At 48.9% G+C, this 24940-nt stretch overlaps 2 protein-coding genes and 1 long non-coding RNA gene across 19 annotated transcripts in view; 1 reads left to right on the plus strand and 2 right to left on the minus strand.

The window, feature by feature from the left end:
• The window catches only part of Ttll8 (tubulin tyrosine ligase like 8), a 66833-nt gene extending 63656 nt beyond the window's left edge, over positions 1 to 3177 (minus strand). For 3 of the 16 annotated variants that reach the window (XM_087557526.1, XM_087557525.1, XM_087557522.1), the window contains exons 1-2: positions 1916 to 3177; positions 1183 to 1290 (exon numbers count right to left, since the gene is read on the minus strand). In XM_087557526.1, the coding sequence (XP_087413652.1) occupies positions 1183 to 1290; positions 1916 to 2321 (514 nt within the window). In that variant the 5' untranslated portion in view covers positions 2322 to 3177. 16 annotated transcript variants of the gene reach the window in all.
• A 65-nt stretch (positions 3178 to 3242) lies between these two features.
• On the minus strand, positions 3243 to 23564 carry Mlc1 (modulator of VRAC current 1). 2 transcript variants are annotated; one of them, XM_087557535.1, is made up of 13 exons: positions 23321 to 23525; positions 23069 to 23193; positions 21955 to 22153; positions 20670 to 20759; positions 20130 to 20183; positions 19913 to 20014; positions 12477 to 12578; positions 11985 to 12056; positions 11441 to 11557; positions 10080 to 10136; positions 9163 to 9285; positions 5410 to 5571; positions 3248 to 4445 (listed from the first exon to the last, which is right to left on the minus strand). In XM_087557535.1, exons 2-13 carry the CDS (start codon positions 23134 to 23136, stop codon positions 4371 to 4373), a joined length of 1221 nt encoding a protein of 406 aa, XP_087413661.1. In that variant the 5' UTR covers positions 23137 to 23193; positions 23321 to 23525; the 3' UTR covers positions 3248 to 4370.
• On the plus strand, positions 9194 to 11044 carry LOC134479953 (uncharacterized). The gene is made up of 2 exons (XR_015625850.1): positions 9194 to 9405; positions 9916 to 11044. It is a non-coding gene; the product is annotated as an uncharacterized LOC134479953 (long non-coding RNA).
• Positions 23565 to 24940: the final 1376 nt, after the last annotated feature.

A 24940-nucleotide genomic window follows, 5' to 3' on the forward strand; every position in this document is an offset into this window, starting at 1 on the left:
TTCTAGGCCAGCCTGGTCTATAGAGAGAGTTCCGGGATAGCCAGAGCTACATATCGAGAGCCTGTCTCAAAGGGGGAGGGGTGGCGGCGGCAGCGGTGGTGCACGTCTTTGCTCCCAGTACTAGGGAGGCAGAGTCAGGTAGATCTGAGTTTGGGGCCAGCCTGGTCTACATAGCAAATTCCAAGACAGCCAGGGCTACACAGAGAAACCCTATCTTGAAAATAAAACCAACTAACCAAACGAATAAGCAGAAAAAGAAAGAAAAGCAAAATCAACCAACCAGCTAAACCCCAACCACAGATCCTCGAGAGCATCTATAATGCATCGACCCAACACCGAGCTGGTATCCAGAATGTACAAGAAATGCCTGAAATCCAGTAAGACTCATTACTAATAGTGGCCAAGATTCGGAGTAAACACTTCCCCATCGTGGATGTAAGAGAACTGCTAATAAAAAGCCATAGAGAGGGGTTGGGGATTTGGCTCAGTGGTAGAGCGCTTGCCTAGCAAGCGCAAGGCCCTAGGTTCGATCCCCAGCTCCGAAAAAAGAATAAGAAAAAAAAAAGCCATAGAGAGACTGGTAGCACCCACCAGAGTGATCTAAAGGCCAGAGCAATGCCAGCTGCGTGGCCAATGGGAAATGCCCCGGCTGGTAGGCCTGAGCTAATCTTCTTGTTTGTTTGTTTGTTTGTTTGTTTGGTTGGTTGGTTGGTTGGTTGGTTTTGTTTTTCCAAACAGGGTTTCTCTGTGTAACAGAGTCCTGGCTACCCTGGACTGGCTTTGTAGATCAGGCTTGCCTTGAATCCACAGAAATCATCCTGCCTCTACCTCCCACGTGTTGGGATTAAAGGTGTGTACCGCATCCCAGGCCCCGAACTGTATCTCCTAAAACTAAATGTGTAACCGTCTATGACACGTGATTTTACTTATAGATATTTAGTATTCGTTAGTGAATGCGAACCACGTCTGAAGAGCAAGTGCAGTGACCCACTAGGACAAAGGGCTTTACCCTGTACTGCCAGAGCAGTCTCTCACAGAACCAACGCATCTGACTCTCAGGTCCTCAGAAGCCTCAGGAGCCCGGAGGGCAACTGAATCTGGGCCCCCTCCACTATTCCCAAGCCCCCATGCCTGCTCCTTTGAGTAAGGCTGTGGAAAATGCAGAACAAGAAAGGTACAGACTATTTTCTTCTTTGTGATCTCCATCGGACAAAGTGGAAGTCAGCTTCTTCCTCTCTCCATTCTCCATGCTTGCCTCTCGTAGCTGGTTTCTCTGGCCCCCAGCCCCTGCTGACAAAGGTAGAGAGGTCAGACATATCCAGGGAGGCAAGGGTAGGGTTTGGAAGTCCCGGTTATGGCAGGGAGGTCTGAAAGGGAGGTTTGGGGTCAGGGGAAAAGACATGAGTGGGAGGTTTGGGGTGAGAAGTCAGATGAGAAAAAGGGTCCGTGGGGGAACAGGTCTAAGAGTGAGATGAGTAAGTTACGGTAAGGGGACGATTCGGGGGGGGGGGTAAGGAAGTAAGTAAGGGGTTGAAGAGAGATTTGGGCCAGACTTAGGGAAGTCCAAGTGGGGTGTCCATTCTGGAGAGAAATACAGATCTGGGGCTCAGAAGGAGAGGTCAAGGTAAGGAGATAGGTCACAAGGTGGGGCCCAGGTTTAGGGTCAGGAAGGGGAGGCAGTTACAAAGTTTGGAGGGAAGTGGGAAGGTGAGGGAAAGAAGGTTGAACAGGCGTGGTGGGGTGAAAGTGGAGAGGGTAAGTGGAGAAGGTAAGCCGGGAAAGTTCTGTGATTCTAAGGATCGAGGCCTGGGGTTCCAATCGGAGGGGGCGGGGCGGGGTTCCGAGCACCGGATAGGAGGGGACCTGGGCGCTAGCGAGGGCTGGCCTGGCGCGTCTGAGGGCAGACAGTGCTCACCTGGGACCCGCCCTACAGCGCGTGCTGCGGCAGCGGAGCGGCGGCCCGAGCGGCCAGGCGTCTTGCGGTTGCCCAGGGCAACCGGCCTTGCCTGCGCGATGCATTGTGCAGACCCGTGGCGCTGGCGGCGGAGCTTTCGGCGTGCTGAGCGGCGCCCCACTCTGGGTGTGGGGCTTCGTGGACGCACAGGCGGCAGAGACTGCGGGGGGCTGCGTGAAAGAGGAATCCGCTGACAGCGGCGCAAAGAGGGCACCCGAGACGCAGTCCGGACGCTGTTGCTGGCTTTCACACAGAACCTTGGTTCTAGATCCAGTCCCGTGTTACGGTCCAAGGAGCGGCCAGGGCCTGGGCGGGGGTGGGGTCGGGGGCGAGGGCGGGGACTAAGTCCCTGGACGGAGCAGGCCATGCGTCAGGATTAGTCCTTAAGTGCCTGCGACCCTCGCCTGGGTCATGTGCTCCTGCTCCACATCTCCCACGCACCTGCCAGGGTCACACAGACAACCCGGGCACTCAGACTACACCAAGTCACAAAGACTATGGGTCACACCCTGCCCCACCCTCGACTTCCTCCCTCCTGGCTCCCTTGTTGTCCATGAGAAGCCTCCACTTAGGCCTGAGATGGACGGAGTCCAAGGGTTCTTCCAGACAGACGTTCTCCCCTTGCCAGCAGAGTGTCTACTGAGATCAGGGTGGGCAGAGTAAGTCCTCTGTGCCCAGAGGAACATCAAGTGGCCTTGGTCCCTAGGTTTATTAGTGGGATACCTGTGCTGTCGCCCTGGTGTTTCCAGGAGGTCCCTGACAGCCAGCGCCACTTGCCATCCAGGCCTTACCAGGTTAGTTCCTGTGTTTGCCCTGTGTTTGTGCCTATGTGGGTGGCACCTTGGGTTGTGTTGAGGAAAGGCTGGCACTCTGTCAGAGTTATCATTGTTCTAAAGCTCAAACTTCAGGTAATTTCCCGTGGGTTTAAAGCCATGGTTCTCAACCTGTGGGTCGCGACCCCATTCACAGGGGTCACTTTTCATAACTAGCAACATTACACTTACGAAGTAGCAGTGGCATCATTTTATAGTCGGGGTCGCCATAACATGTGGGACTATGTTAGGGGGCCCTAGCTTTAGAAAGGTTGAGAACGACTTGATCAATGGCATCTTTAACAGATTTTGCTCTTCAGGTATCATAGGGTTCTTCTCCCTGACTGGTGATCTAGTCTTTACTCACGGGGGTTATACAAATCAAGGAATAAATAAAAAATGGCTTTCTACTCTAAGGCCCTACTTCTCATTCCCTTCCACCTTTTTTTTTTCCAGAAGCATTTAACAGGCTATGACCACATTTGCGTGTTAGCATTTATTGCTCAAGCATATTAAACTATTATCAAACACAAGGATACAAGAGACCATTTTTTAGACCCCGTTTATATGATCTTTTTAAAAAAAAAACTCTAAAATTAGAAAGTGCAAGCTGGCAGCAATCCTCCTGCCGCCGCCTCATTCTGGTCCTGAAAGTTCAAGTCTCCCAGAAGATGGCTTGCCAGCCCAGTGTGACCACGGCTCCCTACCTACCCGGTAGCATGTGGTAGAGCTGCAGAAGGCCAGAGGCCCAGTGGGCTCTGCACATAGGCAGGCAAGAATGACCTCTCATGGAACTTATGTGGGGCAGGTCCAGCTCTCTGGAGTCGCAGAGATGAAGACAGGACCGGAATCCCCAACACTGGAGATGGAGCTCTTGGCTCATACATCTCCCTGTCAGGTGCCTTACTTGCACCCACCCCTCCGTTTGGAAATGACTCTGCTTTCCATGAACCCTAGCAGAGTCGTGAGCATCTGCACGTGAGAAGCCTAGGGGGATTTTCGCTCTCTCCCTGACCCTGGCAGCTCTGTTCTTTCCCCTATCTGCCCATTGTTATCCCAGCTCAGTAAAGGCACACTGTCTTTCCAAGCACAGAGGTTCCCCTCCCAAGCACAGAGGCAATTCCTAAAATGAGCCCCATTTTCACAAAGGACCCAACTTACTATAGATTCCTTAGTTCTCTTGTCAGCCAGCCTCTGGGGTTCGGGGAGGGGGCATATAAACAATCTGTGATTCTCACAGCCAAACTATCCCCACCCTGTGGCAGGCATGCAAAGGCATGGAAGTGTCCTAAGGCCAAAACACCAGATCCTTGTGAATGAGGATCAAACCAGGAAGTGAAGAGGGCTGAAAAGAACATTGTCCAGGCCATCAGGGTCACCTCAGATGCACACAACTGACACAACTATCAAGGCCCGATACTCAACACCTGCCCATTTCAAAGTTAAGCTACTACAGGAAACCCAAAGCTCCTTGCAGCCTGGGCTGCCCTCACGGGAGGGAAAGAGTATGTTAGAAAGCGGTAGTTGCGCAATGGTTAGAGTCCATACAGTGGAACACGCCGGGAGCCAGGCAGACACCCAGACTCAGTTTCTTTATCCTGCAGTCACTGGGCCATTTGTACCACCACAGCTCTCCAGGCTTTTTCTTTGTCAAACTCCTTGAGGGGGCTTCGGACCACCTGTGATAAAAGACAAGGATTATATCACCTTAACAGGGCCGGACCTGGAAGGAAGGCAGAGTCTGTGTGGCATCTGTTGTGTTCTTGTATGTAAGCTTCTTTACATGAGAAAGAATGGGGGTGGGAGGAGACACTTAAGAGGGGACAAAGCATCTCAGAAACCCCCATCCCCCTTCTTACAGTGTGTGTACATGTGGAATGGGCTTTAAGGTGGGAGTGTGACTGACAGGAGGAAGTAGACGATGGAGGCAGACACACACCTCCAGACATGAGACAGGTGACTGCTAGCTTGCACACTTACTCTGAGCTCCTAAGATAGTCAGTTCTGGAGTCTGGAATCTGGCCTGGACAACTTACTCATCTGGCTCTGTGGCCTGCTGGTCAGGACGCAGACCCAGGACAGAGATGGGAGCCTGCCTGGACATCTCCTTGGGCACAGAACAAGGTCACTTCCTTGATGGCAGTGGGCAAGTTTGTCCAGGAAGACACTACAGGCATAGGTACTTCAGGGAGAAGGTAGGAGGCCCCACCTCAGTGTGGGGGTATCAGAATGTAGGATGGGGTGGCGGTGGGCAGGGAGAGTCCCATCCAGGTGACCGTGGACTCTTCTAGCCCACTGGTCACAGAATAGGAATGTCTAGCTACAGGAAGCCCCACAGGCCAGGCAGGAGCAGCCCTCCCCTACAGAGTATGGCATCTTCTGTGGGAGTCTGTGGAAGGCTCTTTCTGTGTCTGTGAGAGCGGAGCTTAAAGCCCTCTAGCTGTGGTATTTTTCAAGAATAAATTTGTACTCATTTAATCTTAAAAAAAAAACCTAGTTCAAACTTTATTTTTAATACTGCAAATAAAACAAACTCCAAAACATCACAACAAACATTGAAGGACATTAATGGAAAGACCTGTTACCTCACAAGGTCCCTCTGAGGACCCAGGATGGCGCATCCTGGCAAGGCAGGCTACTCACCTCGCCTGCTGGCCGCTCCTGGGGACAGGACTGGGAGTCCCAGGAGGCCGCCTGCAGCCGGGCGCTGACTTTGAAGCTCACACACTGGATGGCGGTGCCAGTGTTGAGTCCCCCCTGAAGCAGCAGCAGCAGCAGCAGGAGCAGCAGCAGCACATCATAGGACTACGAGGGAAGACCAAGACATGAGCAGGCCAACAGGCAGACGCCTCCCTTTGCCTAAGGTTTCAACAGAGCCAGAATACTCCCTTGATGACCACTGGGCCCTCGAAATCCAAACAGACTTTTTGCTTCAGTAATCTGAGTCAGAACATTCCAGTTAAACCAATTCTGCTGCCTTCCATTTAATGAGTAAGCGTACAGGGGACCCAGGTTGTATCCCCCCACACCAGTCCGACTGCCGTAGGGAAGACAAAGAGCATGTGGGACTCCGGTGACGCACGCTGAGGGTGAGCAAAGGTCGGGAGAGACCAAAAGTTTCAATTCTATATCTGCAGGAAATACAGTCCTGAAATTGCTTCAGTTGGCTCTGGACAGAGGGCCCTTGGCTGGAGGAAAGTCCTGGGTGGGCCCAGACCTACCAGCGAAGTGACCTGACCACCTGGTGAGGAAGAGATGAGAAAGGGGAGCAAGAAGACAGGGCGAAAGTCTGTGTCCTGACAGCCCAGGGGCCAGAGGCAATAAAACGCAATTCGCATATTAAGGAGTGTTTCAGGAATATCCACAAAGCAACTAGACGGATGCCTTTCAGCAACAGCCCACAGAAACACAGAGCAACTAAATGTTAACACACAGGACATAGTGCTGACTGGCACGACAGCGTGAGCCTATGATCCCAGCACTTAGGAGGGCCAGGCAGGAGGATGTCTGGTTCAAGGCTAGCCTGGACTATACGTCAAGACCCTGTCTCAAAAGTATTTTTCATTGACTGAGTTATTTATTCACTTTACATCCTGACCACAGCTTCCCCTCCCTCCTCTCTCCCAGTTCCCCCACCATCCCTCCTCCCCTTCTCCCCAGAAAAGGGAAGGCCTCCCATAGACATCAACCAGCCCAGGCTTATGAAGCTGCAGCAAGACTAGGCACATCCTCTTCCGCTGAGGCTAGACAAGCCAACCCAGTCTCGGGAAAGGGATCTGAAGGCAGGAGATATAGTCAGAGCCTGTCTCAAAAATTAAAAAAAATACACACACACACACACACACACACACACACACACGCACGCACGCACACACACGGTATCAACACCATGGCTAAGGAGCCAGGAATGTAGCTATGAAATTCATGCATAAGAGCAAAAGCTATGTGTGTCCCCCAGAGAGGAGTGTCTGTACCTAGACGCCTTACCCTGTCTGGAAGGGAGTCAGGTGCACAGCCTCTGTCATCAGCACAGGGAAGCCCCAGTACATGCTGACAAGCCGGGACAGCCAATGAGGTATAAGGAGAGGACTTGCAAGCGGGAGCAGCCCGGGGAAAGTGTGTTGAGGGATTGAGGGAAATGTGGATTCGTTTATAAATGGGGCTTCCACAACAGCAGCAGCATCTCGAGAAAGGTCAGATTCTGTCCACGGTCACCGGGAGCTGGTCATAACAGCAGATGTCTGGACATAACCAGCTCCTGACACTAGGACCTTGTCAGTCCATGGGGTAAGGTTTGAACAGCGTGATGAAGGGGCACAGAAGAGCTCTGATCCCTCTGGGTGCTAACAAAACACCAGGATAAATTATTGGGTTAAAAGTGACCCCCAACGCAGAACAGATTAGAATGTCCAATCTGCTTTGTAGGGAAGAGAGAAGATTGTAGCAACGTGGCAGCTGGCGAGGAAGGAGGCTGGCACCCCTGCTCCTCAGAGTTTACCTTGTGCTCAGCTTGTCTTTTGAGCCACTTAGATGTGCTGTATTCTAAAATATCATTAACGTATTTTTATAATGTAAAGTGAAACAGCCCCTAATGTGGACTATATTCAGAATCCACTGGACTTAACCACTTACTAAATCAATAGCAAAATCATACACAAAAAGGGATTTTTTCATACATCATATGAGTCACTCTTTCTGAGATTGATATTACATACACACACACACACACACACAGACTAGCAGAGGAGGTGGTTTCTTGGTAGCAATAATGTTGGTTTCTTGTAATTGGGGGTCATTCATGTGTCTATTATAAAGCAAAATTAAGTAGAAATGATATTAAATGATATTAAATGTTACCATATACCTCATGTTTGGACTAGGAATAAAAAGAAGAAAAACATCAAGTAAAAGACGTCAAGAGGGAAAAGAACAAAAACAAAACCTGAGAATGTTCAGCTTGAATTGGAAACAGCACAAGCACATGTCTGTAAACATAAAGTTCTGTCCAACCAGCCCTTTTCAATGGACAGACTCAGAAGTGACCCAAAGCTGGGGGAGCCCATGGAGGCAGATTCTGAGCTCTGTATCCTGCTCCTGTCTGGGTCAAGGTCATACAAGGTGAACCAAGGCTGTCTTCAGTGCCCACCTGGGAAGACTGAAGTCTTCACAGGAATGTTCACCTGGAGGGTGTCCTCTGGATGCATCTGGGTCACGTTCAGCACAGAAGGAAGAACGTCAACAATACTCTAAAAATACTAGAGGCCTTGAGAGTCCTCAATAGTGTTTGACCAACACCAAAGCTGTCTGTCTGGCAGTATGCCCAGCCCTCCCCTTTTCTTCCCTCCCCAGGAAAAGACCAGCCGTTAGCTGGTCACAGGGGAGGGGTGGGCAACAGGAAGCATGAAAAGAGCCAGAGTCTGACACCACGATGGTTTACACCTCTCCAGGCCCCTTCATGCTCCTCAGGACCTAAACAGACAAAAGGTAGGGTCACACATAGGGTTTCCCCAAACTGAACAGACCAAGGTGCAAGATGTCCTGCTCTGAAACAGTCCTGCAGGTCAATATGGGCTGAACATTAATCAACATCACGTGACATGCTGATCACCTTAGACCCGACAATGGGACTTTGAGATGTGGAGGACTATTTTTACTTTAGGGCCATCTGATTGTGAAAGGGTGGAGGGTTATCCAAGTTTCACACTCATTCCAGGTGAGTGTGACACTCGTGTTTCCATCAGTCCTAAGCATGTGGGGTGAGCACTAGGACAGCTGCAGGGGCATCGCCCTGGAGCTGCACAGCCTTCCAGTGCACACAAGAGGTTCCTCATAATACACTGTGGAGGGAAAATGCTCATCCTGGACACAAGTACCAAACCTCCAGGATGTCAATCCAGCTGTGTGTGTGAGCCTGAGGAAGTCCTTAAATGTGCTGGGAGCCCAGAGGTAGCAATATCCTACGTGAAGGGCACAAAGTCAGAACGCTTCCAAGCCTCAGATGCCAGCGGGCTGTCTGGTAATGTGACTACCGACCGAGCTTGAGATGCCCCAGGGGTAGTCAAAAGACAGAGGGAAGCCCCAGTCACGGTGAAGGAAATGAGAGCCCATTACAGGGCTGAGCTAAGACAGGAAAAAAAAAAGCAGGGAAAACCAAAGCAACCAGCAGAATCCGGAGCAGCTGACAGGGACAGAATCAACTTGGAAAAAAATCAAATCAGATCCCACTTCATTCCACACACAACCCACCCCACCCGCAGTGACCTGGGCAAAGCCCCTTTGTTCAGGTGGGTGCCCACTTGTACTGGGATACAGCAGGTCCCCCACAGCCACCTCCTCGGGCCCCTGTCAGTAAGTGGCTCCGTTTCCAAAGAGTTACACAATAGTGCGGACACCTACTTTGATGTCTGGTGGGTAATCTTTAAAAATCTCCACGATTCTCATCACGCTGAAGGACAGGTATCCAGAGGCGGTGAACAGCAGTGGGGACGTAAGGCTGCTGATGGTGATCAGGACCTCCACCTGACAGGGAAGCAGACAGTTGGGTAGTAGGTGTGGCCAGCATTTACCTGCCCGAGTGTTTGTGAGGCAGACCGGACCACTATGTGAGTCTTGATAAACTGCTCGCTCACTCAGTGCCAGGTATGACGGAGTTTTGGAATGTCACATGTAAGCCTCTAATGTGATTTAAAAAAAAAAATCAGGGGGCTGGGGATTTAGCTCAGTGGTAGAGCGCTTACCTAGGAAGCGCAAGGCCCCGGGTTCGGTCCCCAGCTCCGAAAAAAAGAACCAAAAAAAAAAAAAAAAATCAGGGGGCTGGGGATTTAGCTCAGTGGTAGAGCGCTTACCTAGGAAGCGCAAGGCCCTGGGTTCGGTCCCCAGCTCCGAAAAAAAGAACCAAAAAAAAAAAAAAATCAGCTCCTGTGTGCTACTCAGTTCTCCCACTCTTCAAAGATCTGTTCTAACCTGCCCCTGTGCCAGGACCGGACAACCCAGCACAGACTCATTTGCAGATCTAAGGCCAACAGCTGCTCACAGCTAACCAGACTCACAGGAAAGTAGATGGGACTGAAGCACTGGTCTCCTCCATCCCTTGCTTAGCAACAGGGATTACTGGCTTCCAAACCTAACGTGTTTGTTCCTTGTTTTCAGAAATAGCTGGGCCACTGGGGCCTCAGGACAGTTGTGGATCCTTTCCTGGGCAGTGGATCCTGCCCTGGTCATTCCTACTGGTCCCCCATGGCCTCTCCTAAGCTCTGTTGAGCTACACCCAAAGTGTGACCCGTGGCATAATGGAAGGACTGGGCCTCACCTACCAGACATTTGCTGGGACATTCCGCTGTCACATGGCTGGCGATGGCACTTGGAAAACACTGGGAAGAGAACAGAAAAACTTACAGATTGGTGTTTAAAAGGCCAAATCCTCAATCTGTGTTCCTGCCCTGATGATGTCACCATTCTGTCTAGTAGGAGACCAGGGCTGCCTCAGGCTGCGCAAGTGTCCTAGGCTCCCGACGGCCTCTCACAGGTTTGGTAGCTGCTTGTTGCTCAACTGTTTGTCTCACCAGTCGAGTCTCCTGTAGAAAGGCTACACGAATGACAGTGACATCCCACGCCCCCTGGGATGACCTTGGTGACATCTGTCATGTTCTGTACTCTCTGCTTTCAGCCTGGTCACTTGACCTTGTGCTGCACTCGGGCAACGGAGTGCAGTGCAGTCTGCAGCACCATTCATTTGTTCCAAAAGCAATAGGAAGAGAGATCTCTCCGCTTCATGACCTAAAACCCAAACTGGGGTTTCCTTGTGCCTCCTCGTCCAGCTCTTCACCTCTGGCACCTTCATGGACTTTCCTGAGACATGGACCCTGAGCTTCACACGGGTTTTTAAAATATAATTGGTATGGTGCTTTGGATCTGCTGGGCCCACAGGAAGTGGCGCTATGAGGAGGTGTGGTCTTGTTGGAGGAAGTTTGAGGTCTCCTATGCTCAAGCTCCACCCAGTGTGTGAGAGCCTCCTCCTGGCTGCCTTTGAATCAAGATGCAGAACTCTCAGCTCCTTCTCCAGCACGATGCCTGTCTGGATGCTGCCATGTTCCTGCCTTGATGATACTGGACTGAATCTCTGAACCTGTAAGCCAGCCCCAATAAGTGTTGTCCTTATGAGAGTTGCCTTGGTCACGGTGTCTGCTCACAGCAGTAAACCCTAAGACAGTTGGATTTCTTAGGAAAATAGTTAAGTAGTATAATACTAGTAGTTAAAATAAAATTTCATTCAAATACATTTAATCCTTGGTTCCAAGATTCTTTAAGGGAGGCGTCTCTCCTGTGTGCTTTCTTTATTTAAAAAAAATTATTTTAGTTATATGAGTCCACGGTAGCTATCTTCAGACACACCAGAAGACAGCATTGGATCTCATTACAGATGGTTGTGAGCCACCATGTGGTTGCTGGGAATTGAACTCACGACCTCTGGAAGAACAGTCGGTGCTCTTAACCGCTGAGCCATCTCTCCAGCCCTCCTGTGTGCCTTCTTATCTGAATGTTACCAACATTGTGAAAACAACAACAACAACAGCAAGAAGCAGACATATAGGGTCTAAAGAGGGAAGCCCAGAACTGTGGATGCAGCCATGTCTAGCTAGCTATACATGGACAAGAACATACAGGAATTACTTACAGCCACTAAAATCCAAAAGAACGTCACCGAGAGATGGGGACCTGAGACAGCTTCCTCTACATTTAGAGCGATCACCCCACCGAGGACAGCCGAGACACCAGCAATTACTTCTACCACCTGGAGAGAAAAAAATAACACGGGTACCTTGGTAGGCCACCACACTGGTGGGAAGAGAAGAGACACCCTCGAAGTCCCAGAATGCAGTGTATAGATACAGCCTTCCCCAAGGCAGGCCATGGGCTCAGACCCTCCTTTGGTCTGTTCAGGTTGACAATGGAGAAATCACTAGACAAGGCCAAGGAGGTGGATGGTGGTGGGGGCCCCACTTGACCCACAGTGAGGCTCATTGGCAGAACCTGACTGGAATGAACCTGGAGTTCCCGTAGTCATTAGCATCCCCACCCCAATACATCAGGTGCACATGCTCTGATGACAGTGCCTGGGAGGCTGAGTCAGGAAGGTCGATGGTTCAGTGCAAACCTAAGCTATGTAGCCAGACTGTGTCAAAATGAAACGAGAGAAAGAAGAGGGAGGCTTTTCTTACAGAATAGGACTTTAGGACCCGAGCAGGAAAAGTCACTTCATCCAGAATGTTAGTGCCATCCGAGATGGAACCCTGGAGAAAAGGAAATCCTCATGGAGCCATGGAATGCGGGGTCTGGGTGCTGGTTGCTATGGGCAGGAGTTATACTTCTAAAAGCCTCAATGTTACAGCCCTTCAGTCTGGAGGAACAATTCAAGTGCAGACATTTTCCCTGCATGTGGACATGTCCAGTCAGTGCCACTGGAGCTTACCAACAGTGTTAGCAGAACTGGTCTTCCAGTGACACTCCTGAAAGCAGTGCAGGATGGGAAGGGCACTGGAGGCTGTGTAGCTGTACCATCTCCTCTGTAGGCTTGACTAACAGTCCCTCAACCCCTACCTGCCCCCTCCCACGAATGGCCTCCCACAGCCAGACCCAGTCCCCTCCCACACATGGCCTCCAGCATCCAGACCTACCTCAGGGGCGTGAGGGGGTAGCTGTGGGAGACCCACCTTCTTCTTCTTGCAGGGCTCCTCACTGGACCGGGCCGAGATGATCACCGTGGCAGCCATGAGGAGCTCCAACAGCAAGAGCAGGATGAGATTGAAATTAATCTGCAAAGGGAACATCCCTCAGCCATGCTGGTCCTTTCCCCCAGAAAGCTGCCATCTTCCTTTAGCTGGCTAACCCGGTTCTGCTCTTCTTGTCCCAGGGCAAACCTTGTAAACCATGGGCAACACTGTTTCTCTTCTGTCTGGTCTACTTTTTGATTTGGTTGACACCTCTCTCCTCCCACGCCCCCCTCCATTGCTAAACTTTTTGATACTTAAATTTATGAATTAAAATTCATTCATTGGAGCCAGGTAGCTGCACCCACACCTTTAATCCCAGCACTTGGGAAGTAGAGGTAGATGGATCTCTATGATGAGTTCAAGGCTAGCCTGGTCTACAGAGTGAGTTCTAGGACATAGCCAAAGCTATACAGAGAAAACTTGTCTTAAAAAAACCAGATATATATTCATCAGGATGGGGTGTCAGTCATAGCATGCACATGGAGGTCAGAGGGCAAAACTTGTAGAAATTATGTTCTTCCCCCTGTGGGTCCTGGGGATTGAACTCAGGTCATCAGTCTTGGCAGCAAGCACCCATATCTGCAAAGCCATATTACCAGCCCCAGGTACTGTTTTTAAAACTACTCTTACTGAATGGTTTATTTGAGAATGTGCCACGGGCCTCTAGAAGCTGGGGTTCCCTCTAGAAGTCTCATCTGGGCAGGAAATCGCACACCCTGACTGAGTAACTGGAACTTCATGACTGCAGAACTGGAATGAGGCAGATCGAGAGTCCAAATCATCGGTTAGTCCCAGGACAGTGGCTCACTACCAGCACTGACATCTGGCCTCACGTCTCTGTGACTCCTAGGGAAATCGTTTGCAATGTGTAACTTAAAGGGCCTCTAGTTTCCAATATCATAAAGCTAAATATGTCAGCATCTGTGGAGTAGAAAGTGATGCTCACCTGCCCACCACTGGCTTGCCTTCCTGATGACGCCCGCACCGGTTTATCTGGTAGATTCTTTTATTCTGGATCTAGAAAGGCTTGTAAAGCCTCTTCTGCAGCGGAACACATTGTCAGGTAACACACAAGGCAAATGGAGTTTGTGTTCCTGGGCCTTAGTCGCTTCTATTTTGCTCATGAAAAACTAATTTTTAGTCCCTTTGGAGCAAAACTGCATCTTATATGAATCCTTTGAGCTGTGTCTCCCTCCCCAATCTAAGCACACACAAAACATGAATATAGCACGAACATAGCATGTTCAGCTCCATGTGCAGTTCCCAGACACTGCAAACACAAGGCTTGGGGATGACAGAAGTACTTTGAACAGTTACATAACTGTTGACACTTGCAAAACACAAGCTGGCATGCACAAGGCCTGGAATTTGCTCCTGGGCCCTGCAAAATTAATAAATGAATAAAAATGCAACTGGTACTCACTATGCAGTCCTAGGAAATGGACTTGAGGTCCCCTGCATGTTAAACAAGTACTCTACCATTGAACTATGCCCACAGTCCTTTTTTGAAGCAGGCTCACTGAGTGGCTGAGGTTAGACCTGTAGTCTTGAACTCACAGTCCTTCTGTCTCAGTCTCTCAAGTTGTGGGGATTATAGGTGAGTACTGTGGGTGTGGTTTTAAAAAGAAATTTGTAAGGGAAAGACTATACAGTAATATTTGACTAACGGGACCTCAAAATAAACAAAATAATGACTGGCTTGCGTGAAGAAATACATAAACCAACAACGACAGATTAAAGAATGTAACACACTTTTCTCAGAAGCTGAGTAATCAAAATCACATAAGAACTCTTATCCAGTAAGGTATGGTGATGTGCACCTAATTCTAGTACTTGGAAGGCAGAGGCAGGCAGAGCTCTGTGAGTTCAAGGCCAACCCGGTCTACATATCAAGTTCCAGGTCAACCAGGACATCAGGGCTACATAGTGAGACCTTGTCCCACCAGAAACAAAGCAACAGTAACAACAATAACAACCAGCAGGCCTTGTATATCCAGCCTTGCCAGACCCAGAAGCACAGAGCCAAAGACAACGATTTTAGCCCTGCTCCAAGGTCCGGTCACCCCCAGGAACCAGGGTAGAGAGGACTGGTAGACACACACAGCTTCCCCACATACACCCAGTATAGACTGAGCAGCACAAAGTAAGGGACAGATCTTCAGGAGCAAGGAGAACCAAATAGCAATAAAAATGAGAATTTTCATCAAAATCTAGCGGAGACTACACCAGAGTTGAGACAAACACTGTAACCAAGTGCATTACCAGACTGGGCGCTTGCTAAGTGGGAGGAACTGAGATTCCTGAAGTCAGAGGCAGAGTGGACACAATGTGTCAAGTCTGTAAGGGACTGGGTAAGAAGTCTTAGCAACTGCAGAGATGCTCAGGCAAAAGGATATGAAATGCGGGCCAGGTGGCAGGCCACTTCAAGGATGGGTTTGAAGTGGGCTGGTGTGATTAGCAGAAAAGCCAGCGCTCAATCGAGCTGAGCCCAGGAGCGTGAGCAGAGCTTTCCAGCGGTGGTTTTCTTGTGTCTCGGGTGACTGACTGACCGGGCCATGTGCCTGCCGTGCTTTGGTCTTGGGGTGCTCCTTCTTTTATAGTCCCAGTGAAGGGTCCCATCTACTGTGTCTGAAAAGCTCATGTGCCTGGTGTTTCTCGGAGAGTTCAGGTGCCATTTACCAGCTCAGATAAATCACTGAACAATCTGTACATCTTGGGAGGAAATGAGAGGGTTTTTTTTTTTTTAAATTGTGTAAACAAGATGTAGATTGAGCATTCTTTCTTGGCACTTCTAACCAAGCTGGAGTAGTGGAGGCCAAGGCTGTCACTTTATCAGAATGGGGATAATCCAAGGGGAGGCCCGGCCTCAAAGAGGGCACTTGGTAGATGTAGGGTAACCGAGAACAAGCCACTTCACCAACCAAAAGTGAGCTAAAGTGTAGCTGTTCCCCGTGAGCTGTGAGTGAGCAGACACACAGGAGACCCTCATGAGGTCTGCCCTATCAACATTCCCTCTGAGCTGCCCTCATCTCAGGACTATATGAGGCCACACCCCCGGCCCCTGCTGTAAGTAATACCAATAAATTCGTTGGTTCGCCAAACTTAGGTCTGTAAATGCTTGTTCTGTGTCAGGTAAATGGATGGTTCTTCTCGTGTCTCTTGGAAGAGCCATGCAGACTAGTCCTGCTGTGAAGAAGGTGATATGTTCAACCTGAGTTGAGCGCGAGGACAGGTAACTGACAGGGAAGCCAAGCCTTAGCAAGGTCACAGGCAGGAGAAGAGTTTCCAAAACTATCTGGATGAGGAGATATGGATGAAAACAGGAAGTTGTGCCTGCCTTCCTCTGACTGGGAACTGCCAGTCAATACATCTAAGGCAGTGAGGTCAAGGGACACAGCCCCTCAGGCTGGTAGTGAGGATGTCTAGTAGAGAGATGCTCTGAACTAGCAGAACACTGGCATAGCCTGTGGCAGAGACCTCACTCCTGGTATTCAATGCCCCATGTCAGCTGACTTGGAGAGTGTGTGCCTTGGCGGTGAAGGATAGAGTCCTTTCCCTGCTGGTGAGATTCAAGCTCCCACTGTGGTTTGGAGCTTCAAAGATAGTGAGAGAACACACCAACTGTGTTAGTCAGGGTTCTCTAGAGCAGCCGTTCTCAACCTGTGATTCTTGACCCCTTTGGGCCTCAAACAATTCTTTCACAGGGGTCACCTACAATCTTCAGAAAACAGATATTTACACTGTGATTCATAACATTAGCAAAATTACAGTTAGGAAGAAGCAACAAAAATAATTTTATGGTTTGGGGGTCACCACAACATAAGGAATATATTCAAAGGTTGATGCATTAGGAAAGGTTGAGAACCACTGTCATAGAGGAGGAACAGACTGAGTAAATGAATGTGTGTGTGTTTGTATGTGTGTGCATGTGTGTTCATGTGTGTGTGCATGTGTGTGTTTGTATGTGTGTGTGTTTGTATATGTGTTGTGCGTGTGTGTGTGCATGTGTTTGTATGTGTGTGTTTGTGTGTGTGCATGCATGCAGGTGTGTGTGTGTGTGTGTGTGTGTGTGTGTGTGTGTGTGTATGTGAGACTTATCTATGCTTTACTAGAGTGACATAGCTGTGGTCAGTGTAGTCTAGCAGACAGGCCAAGGATCTAGTAGCTGTTCAGTCTATGAGACTGGATGTCTCAGTATTCCCAATCCAATCTAGTGCTAGAATCCTAGAGAGCTGCTGGCCTTTAGTCTATGTTGGAATCCCCACAGAGTAGGTTCTAATATGAGCAAAGGAATATCTTAGTAACAGGACAGATGAACTTGCCAGCACAAGTGAAAGAAAGCAGGCAAAAAAGCAAAGGCTTCCTTCTTTCTTGTCTTTTATGTGGTCTGACACCAGAAGGCATGGCCCTGAGTTACAATAGGTCTTCTAATCTCAAATGATCCAATCCAGCAAAACCCTCTCATTGGGACTGGAGAGATGGCTCAGCAATTAAGAGCACTGGCTGCTCTTCCAAAGGACATGGGTTAAAAATCCCAACACCTACATGACAGTTCACAAGTGTCTGTAACTCCAGTTCCGAGGATCTGATCATCCTCATACAGACTGTCAGGGGCAGAACACAACACCAAGGTAAATAATTTTTAAAAAATTTAAAAGAAAAGAAAAATCCCTCACACTTGTCCCAGCTTGCTAAGATTCCAGATATAGTCAGGTTTGCAGCCAAGATTAGCCATAACACCAACCCATAAGGAGAGGTGGAGAGCAAGAACAGATGAGTCTTCCGTCAGGCAATAACAATGTATAGACCCAAAAGGTTTCCCAGCACTTCGCAGAGACCAGAGGATTTGAGGAAGGGCCTAAGGAACAGTGAGATATAACCCACACAGAGGGAGCCATGTTCCTGACTGTCCAACCATGTCATAGCTGTTTCACTGCTGTTTCATAAGGGCTTTGTATGTCCTTGAATGAGGCATAGTTTCTGAGCAGGATTGAGCCAAACACTGTGTTCCTGAGGTTTCCCTACCTGCCTCAGGCAGCTTTTATGATTGGCTCAATAACCATCAGGTCTCAGTATGGTAGGAGCCATGGAGGGCCTGGTTTTTTAGGGAGTCTGATACGTGGCCCGGGTGGGACCGAGGTTCTACAGATGTAAGCACCAGGTGATGTTGGGGTCAGTCCATTGCTACATGGACAAAAGCTGACATTTTGTTCTACCTATCTTTCAGAGTTCAGTCATCTGTGGTTTGGGGGCAGGGGTCATTTGTTTAAGTTTGAAGTCTCATGCCATGGCTCTTACCTCTCATGGACACTTTAAAATAAAATTTATTTATCCACTTTATGTCTATGGGTATTTTTGTCTGCATGAATGTCTGTGCACCAGAAGAGGGCATCAGGCTCCATGGACCTACAGTTATAAATAATTGTGACCTTTGCATGTGGGTGCTGGGAGTTGAACCTAGGACCTTGGAAGAGCAGCCAGTGCTCTTTTTTTTTTTTTCTTTCTTTTTATCGGAGCTGGGGACCGAACCCAGGGCCTTGCGCTTGCTAGGCAAGTGCTTTACCACTGAGCTAAATCCCCAATCCGGCAGCCAGTGCTCTTAACTGCTGTGTCATCCCTCCAACCCCTTGTGCAAGCATCTTAGTCCCAGGTGTGCCAGTGTTTCTCCAAGGTTTGCAGTGGGGGTGATACAATGTCTTCATTCTAAGAAAAGATACATACAAGTTCCGAATGGTTCTCCAGTGGGCCTGCAGCTGTCACCACAGAGTTTCCCCAGGCATATGCTGAACTATCTTACCTGTGGTTTCTTCTTCCTCGGGCACCAATTTCTCTTAGATTCTGGCATGTTCTGTCCCTTTTACATCACTTCTGCCCTCAGGGTGCTCCTGTGCTTGTGGAACAGAGCAGTCTCTCCTAGCTGCACCCTCACAGCTCAGAGCTCATCTCTGAGGGCTATCTTGACACTTGCTGTAACCAGGGCACATCCTGAAGCCTTCATTATGATGTGACTCTGGGCTGACTGGATCTATGACAGTTCCTGTAACTCCATGCCCAGCCTACTCTTCTATTTGGATTGCTTTCTAGTAGTTTTGGCTGTGGAAGGACATGTCCCCACCTGTCCTTGAGGAGTCCTTCTCTTCTTTGTGTTCCCCTGAACCAAGTCCTAGGCAGACTGCAGAAAGGAGCTGGAGAGGAGTCTCTCACTGTGGCCTGCATTGCCTCATGGTCTCACCCTCTATTTGTTCTGAATGTCTTTTAATATATATGTTATTTACCCTCTCTTGGTCTCCATGGGCACCAGGCATACACATAGTGCACAGACATACATTCAGGTAAAACACCCAACACATAAAATAATTCCTAAAAGATATATGTCATAGTTTTTCATCTCTTCTTAGACATATTTCCAGGGACTTTACATGTTTTGTTTGGTTTATTTGTTTGTTTGTGTTTGTTGGGACATGGTCTCATATAGTCCAGAATGTTCTCAAACTTAGCTATATAGCCAAGGTTGGCCTGTAAGTCCTCATCTCCTAAATGCTGGTATAACAGCCATGTGCTAACGTACCCAGCTCTACATATTTAGTTCTGTAAAGCATCTGTGTGTAAAGTGTATCTTCAACTTTTGTGGTGCAATTAGTTTTATATTTATGGTTCATATCCAGCATCTTCCTACATGCACTCGATAATCCCAGTGTCCAGTTAGCAGCCTCTCTTCTGCACACAGCAGCCTGGATATTCCTTGACTTTTTGTTCTCACAAGATGAGATACAACATCCTTATTCCTGATGCCATTTTTTTTTCATTGAGTATCACAATTTAAGTAATTTTTTCTTACTTTTCTTAGTGGCACATAAGATGACAGAATGTCTTAAAACCAACAGCATCGTTGATTTGATGAAATACAGTAGTATGTTACTAGTTTGTGTTGTATGTGTGAGTGTGTGTGTGTGTGTGTGTATGTGTATGCGTCTCCATGTGCTTCATTGATTTGATGAAATACAGTAGTATGCTGCTATTCTGTTGTGATGTATGTATGTGTGTGCATGTGCCTGTGTGTATGTGCGTGTTTTGACATATATGGGAATAGGCTAAACTCCAGAGCACTGAATAGGCTAGAAGCATGTGCTCTGTGCAGCACACAGTCCGAGCTGCATCCCAGGCTGTCACTGCTGGGAAACAGACACTAAAATGTCATCTACAAATAGATTTGTCCAATGGAATAAACTCAGAGTTCAGTAGAGAGGATTCAGAAATATAGGAAAACTAGGGCTTACCCCTGCTCACTGAGAGCAGCATCTGACCTCAGAGGGAAGACAGGACTCAGGTAAAAACAGAAAACCCATTGTGACCCACATCCCCTTCCAGTGACTCACATTTATGGCTGAAGGATTCAGGATCAATTTGCATCCAAACCAGATTAAGCACGTAGTGGTAACAGCGAACGTGGAAACGAACAATATCTGAAAGTTGGGAATCTGGAAAAACAAAGCAGGAGGCATTTCCTTTAAGTAAAGACAACATCTGCTTTCCACACCTCCATGCTGCGGGTGTCTCCAAGTCTGCAGAGGCTGTTCTGAAGGCTTAACTTACCGCACTGACATTTCTCCTCCCAACAGCGAAGCTCACGATTGCTGAGGGGATGCACTGTAAAGAGACCAGAACCCATGTGAGCCAAGAGTTCACCTGGGTCTTGTGCCCTGGACGTGATGCTAACCCTGAAACCATGCATTGCTTACCAAGTGTGGCCCGGGGTTAGAGCTCTTGCCTACCCCGCTGAAGACTGAGTTTTTATCTCAGCTCAGCATAAAACTAAGAAAATCGTGGGTTACAATGTTTAAGCTTCTATAATAGTCCGAGTCACACAGGCAAGCCATCTTTGTTAATCTACCAGATACAAGGAGCTCCCTCAACCCTAAAAGTCTCTTGATCACATTCAGGAGAGCTAAAGCACCGAAACACCTCAACTTGCCAGGGGCAAGTCTCCTGAACAGGAGTCAGACCTAGTAAGTTTCAAAACTATTGGCACAAGTCAGGAGAGTAGTTTAAAGAAACCTATAACCCCCAGATTGCAGGGCCTCGGACCCACAGTGGGAGGATTATGGTGCCGATGTGGCTGAGGGGTTTGCTTACAGAGCCTGCTGCACAGCGCAAATAATCCATCTCGGAGGGGAACACGTTCCCCAGATAGAGCGAAAACCCAGAGGTCACGAGAAGGCAGCTCTGCAAAAGAGCAACATAGTCTTGGGTTATAACGGGCTCTGTCTGATGAGACACTTGACCGGGCAACACCCAGCCTTTGGTGCAAGCTCATGTTTCCCATATCAACCAACAGTCTCCAGGTTATTTATTTTGCCTATGGCTGGGTCCTGTGTGACGGCAGCTCCTTTTGGCAGGACCTGCCCAACCCGAGGAATGCATCTCCCCTTTGCCACCCGTGGTGCCAGAGTAGAAGCTAACAAACTTGTGGGGTGGGGAAAGGAAAGTATTATCGGGGGATTCGGGATCCAGGATCAGAGCCTGTAAAACAAGTGTCCGCCTACTGCCTCTGTAGAAACTGATCCAAAATGGAACCTGCCAAAGGTCTAGAGATGTGGAAAGGGAGAGGTTCCTGTCTGAATGTTCTCAGACTAGGGCTGTGCAAACCCAACTCCTTCCATAGAGAAATGCATACGTCCGGGTCCTCTGGTACTGTGCATGCTCAGGGCCAAATGATGCTTTAAGCATCCTGATGGATTACCCGCAAGACTGTGTACAAGTGTCCCGGCATCCCATATGCTACTGCTTCACACAGGGGTAGCATGGAACTGCTCTCTAGCTGCCCAACTTAGCCCTTTCTGTGGTCCCCCACAGTCCTCATAGTCCTATGACTTCTGTAGCCCTTCCTGCTCCATGGTCCTGACCCCAGCCTTGGCCACAACTCTTGTCAATCACTCCATAGAGCTACCCTGAAGCATGAGGTTGGCCTCCAGCCTTCACAGACCACTCATGTACAAGAGTACGGGGGGCACGTGGTCACAGGTAACCCATGGTCTCGGGATGTGTACAGTTTAGGGGCATAGCCCCCCCCCGGCGGAAATTGAGCAAAGTAACTAATAAAACACAAACAAAAGAAATACTACTGGGTGGTGGTGCACACCTTTAATCCCAGCACTCGGAAGGTAGAGGCAGGTGGACCTCTGAGTTTGAGGCCAGCCTGGTCTACAGAGGAAGTTCCAGACAGCCAGGGCCACACAGAGAAACCCTGTTTTCAAAAACTGGGGGAGGGGGGAAGAAAGAAAGAAAAAGAACAAGAAAGAAAACAAGAAAGGGACAGAGTGATTCTCAGTCTATCAGGTTTATACTCTTCCACATACCATGATCAGCACTGAGGGAACATGGCGTTTTCTGTCCTCTGAACCAGTATTGAGTTACTCACCCCCATCAACACAGAGAATACCCATGTCTTGTAGCTGAAGCACGGAGGCAACCTCTTCGTCAGCTGCAGGTCCTTGGGCTTTGTGTCAGGGGTGTAACTGCCTGTGTCCTGCCGTCCTGCATCCTGTCGACCCCTCTCCAGTGTGGGCATCCGGTCATAGCCCAGCTCCTCCCTGAACTGCCCCTCCCGTGTCATGGCACTGGAAACAGGCATGGTACCGAGAGTGACACACATCCAAGCTGAGACTCATGAACAGACTCAGACCACCACTCCCTCCTATGCAAGGAAATCATCACGGACTTTGACAAACTGAAAACTCTCCCATTGCAGTAAGTTGTTACCAAGAAATTGCTTCGAAGTTTTTCTTTTTCTTTTTTTTTTTTTATTAACTTGAGTATTTCTTATATACATTTCGAGTGTTATTCCCTTTCCCGGTTTCCGGGCAAACATCCCCCTCCCCCCTCCCCTTCCTTATGGGTGTTCCCCTCCCAACCCTCCCCCCATTGCCGCCCTCCCCCCATAGACTAGTTCACTGGGGGTTCAGTCTTAGCAGGACCCAGGGCTTCCCCTTCCACTGGTGCTCTTACTAGGATATTCATTGCTACCTATGGGGTCAGAGTCCAGGGTCAGTCCATGTATAGTCTTTAGGTAGTGGCTTAGTCCCTGGAAGCTCTGGTTGCTTGGCATTGTTGTACTTTTGGGGTCTCGAGCCCCTTCAAGCTCTTCCAGTTCTTTCTCTGGTTCCTTCAACAGGGGACCTATGAAGTTTTTCTTTTGAGACAAAGTATCACTGTGTGGCCCAGGCGGGCCTTAAACTTTGGTGTGGGCAAACACTATCATGTCTGGCTTAAGCCAACACTTTCTTAAAGAAATATGCTCATCCTCTAGGGCTGGGAACTTAAAAAGGAATAACCCCCTAACTCTCGATATAAATAAAAAGGCTCAAACTCAGCTAGATTCAGCACTCATCTTCAGATATAGTACGTTTCAACTTCCACCAGCAACTTTATGAGTCCCACATAGAGGGAGGGGGGCTCCAACTATTCAGCACAAAATGGAAACATGCAATTGCAAAAGACCCTCCTACTTAGTAGTTTAACGTCTTAATGCTTACCTCTGCTGTGGTCCAGCCGTTGGGAGAGCAGGCCTCTGGGTGATGGACTTCCAGCAAGAAGTATTCATAAGTGGAGCAAAAGCTCAGCCAAACCGCACTTCAGCCAGGGGCCGGCACACAGCGTCCTGAATTTCAATGAGGAGATTAAGGGAGTGGATCCTAGAAATGTCCTCCTTGATTGCATAACCAAGGCTTGGAGCTTGCCCAACACAAGAAGGAAAGGAAGAGCCCTCGGTCCCACTCACCGCATACCTAGCTGGGTGGATGTCTTTGAAAAAGAAGCATTACTGAGCATAGAGTCCAGCCCTGGAAGTGGATCCTGACCAGCCTTGGGCCTGGAACAGAAAATGACTCAAAGGTCTACGTCCTTTTAAGCCATCTTTCTTTGTCTCCCATTATTCCGAGACAACGAAAATCTCCTTCGTCCGGCCACATAAACCTTTAAGTCCTTGATTTTGGCAAGGCTGGCCCCTGAACTGCCGGGAATCCCACCATGGGTTCCCATGGCAGCCCCAAGGATTGGCAGGAATGGTCCCAGTGCACCCTTTATTTCTGCTCACTAGGCAGAGAAAGGGGGCATGAATGTGCTTCGTTTGCCCGGAGACATCGGCCCCCTGGCAATTACAGCAACAATTTCTTTGTGCACATTGCAGAAAGGCTCGGCCCAGAGTACTAGGGAAAAAACAGCCGCTTTGAACAGCAGAACCCAGTGCAGCCTAGGCTCTGCCACTGGTTTCTAATCAGGGATGGTTGGTTATCCCAGTCAAACAAGGATTAGAAACAACTTACCCAGGGCTGGAGAGATGGCTCAGAGGTTAAGAGCACTGGCTGCTCTTGCAGAGGATCCTGGGTTCAGTTCCCAGAGTCCATATTAGTGGTTTACAATTCCAGCTCCTGCATGGCAGGCAGTTCACAATTGTTTATGACTCTAGTTCCAGGGGATCTAACACCCTCTTCTGGCCTCTGTGGGCATAAGACACACACGTGGTGCACATACATGCAGGCAAAGCACCCATACACACAAAATGAGAATAAAATTAAAGAAACAATTCACCCAAACTGTTTCCTGAGACATCTAGAACTTCTTTCAAATGTGTTGAGGAAACTCCCACTAAAGTGCGCAATAAAATTCACAGAAATGGATCCAACTGGATTGAACTATCCTGTGATATCTCTCTCTCTCTCTCTCTCTCTCTCTCTCTCTCTCTCTCCCCTTTGTTGTTTGTTTATTTGTTTTTTTTCAGACTTGGTTTCTCTGTGTATCCCTAGATGTCTTGCAACTTGCTCTGTAGACCAGGCTGGCTTTGAACTCAGAGATCTGCCTGCCTCTGCCTCCCTAGTGCTGGGATAAAGGTGTGCACCACTACCACTTGGCCCTGTGGGGGGGGGTTGGAGGGGAAATGTTTAGCAAACATCATCACTTTTGTGACTTTCAAAAGTGTTTCCCTCTAAGAAACACAGAGAGGGAGAGCACACTCTCTGAGCTCTCCTCACTCCCAACTTACAAGGCTTGTATGCCATGTCTCGATTGCTGCTGAAGCACTAGTTCCCAGAGCATGCCCTGTGTTTCAGTAGAATCTTCAATCAACTTCCCTTTCTCTCTCTGCCCACTGAATATTTACAGGCCATGGGTGTGTGTGTGTGTGTGTGTGTGTGTGTGTGTGTGTGTGTGTGTTCTGCTGTGCCATCTGGCAACACGTTTGTGTTTCTCTGCGTGAGATGTGTAGACTTCAGGGAGACAGCAGAACTAAAGGCACAGAGGGTAGGCCACCTCGTAGGTGTCAAGGCCCTGGAGCATGCAGAAGCATGGACGAAGGAGGGCGAGCTGAGGATTCTGGGAAGTAGAATGCAGAGACTATTTAAGTACAATGC

This window comes from Rattus norvegicus, chromosome 7 (assembly GCF_021556685.1).
Source record: "Rattus norvegicus strain SHRSP/BbbUtx chromosome 7, alternate assembly SHRSP_T2T, whole genome shotgun sequence".
Classification (NCBI taxonomy): domain Eukaryota; kingdom Metazoa; phylum Chordata; class Mammalia; order Rodentia; family Muridae; genus Rattus; species Rattus norvegicus.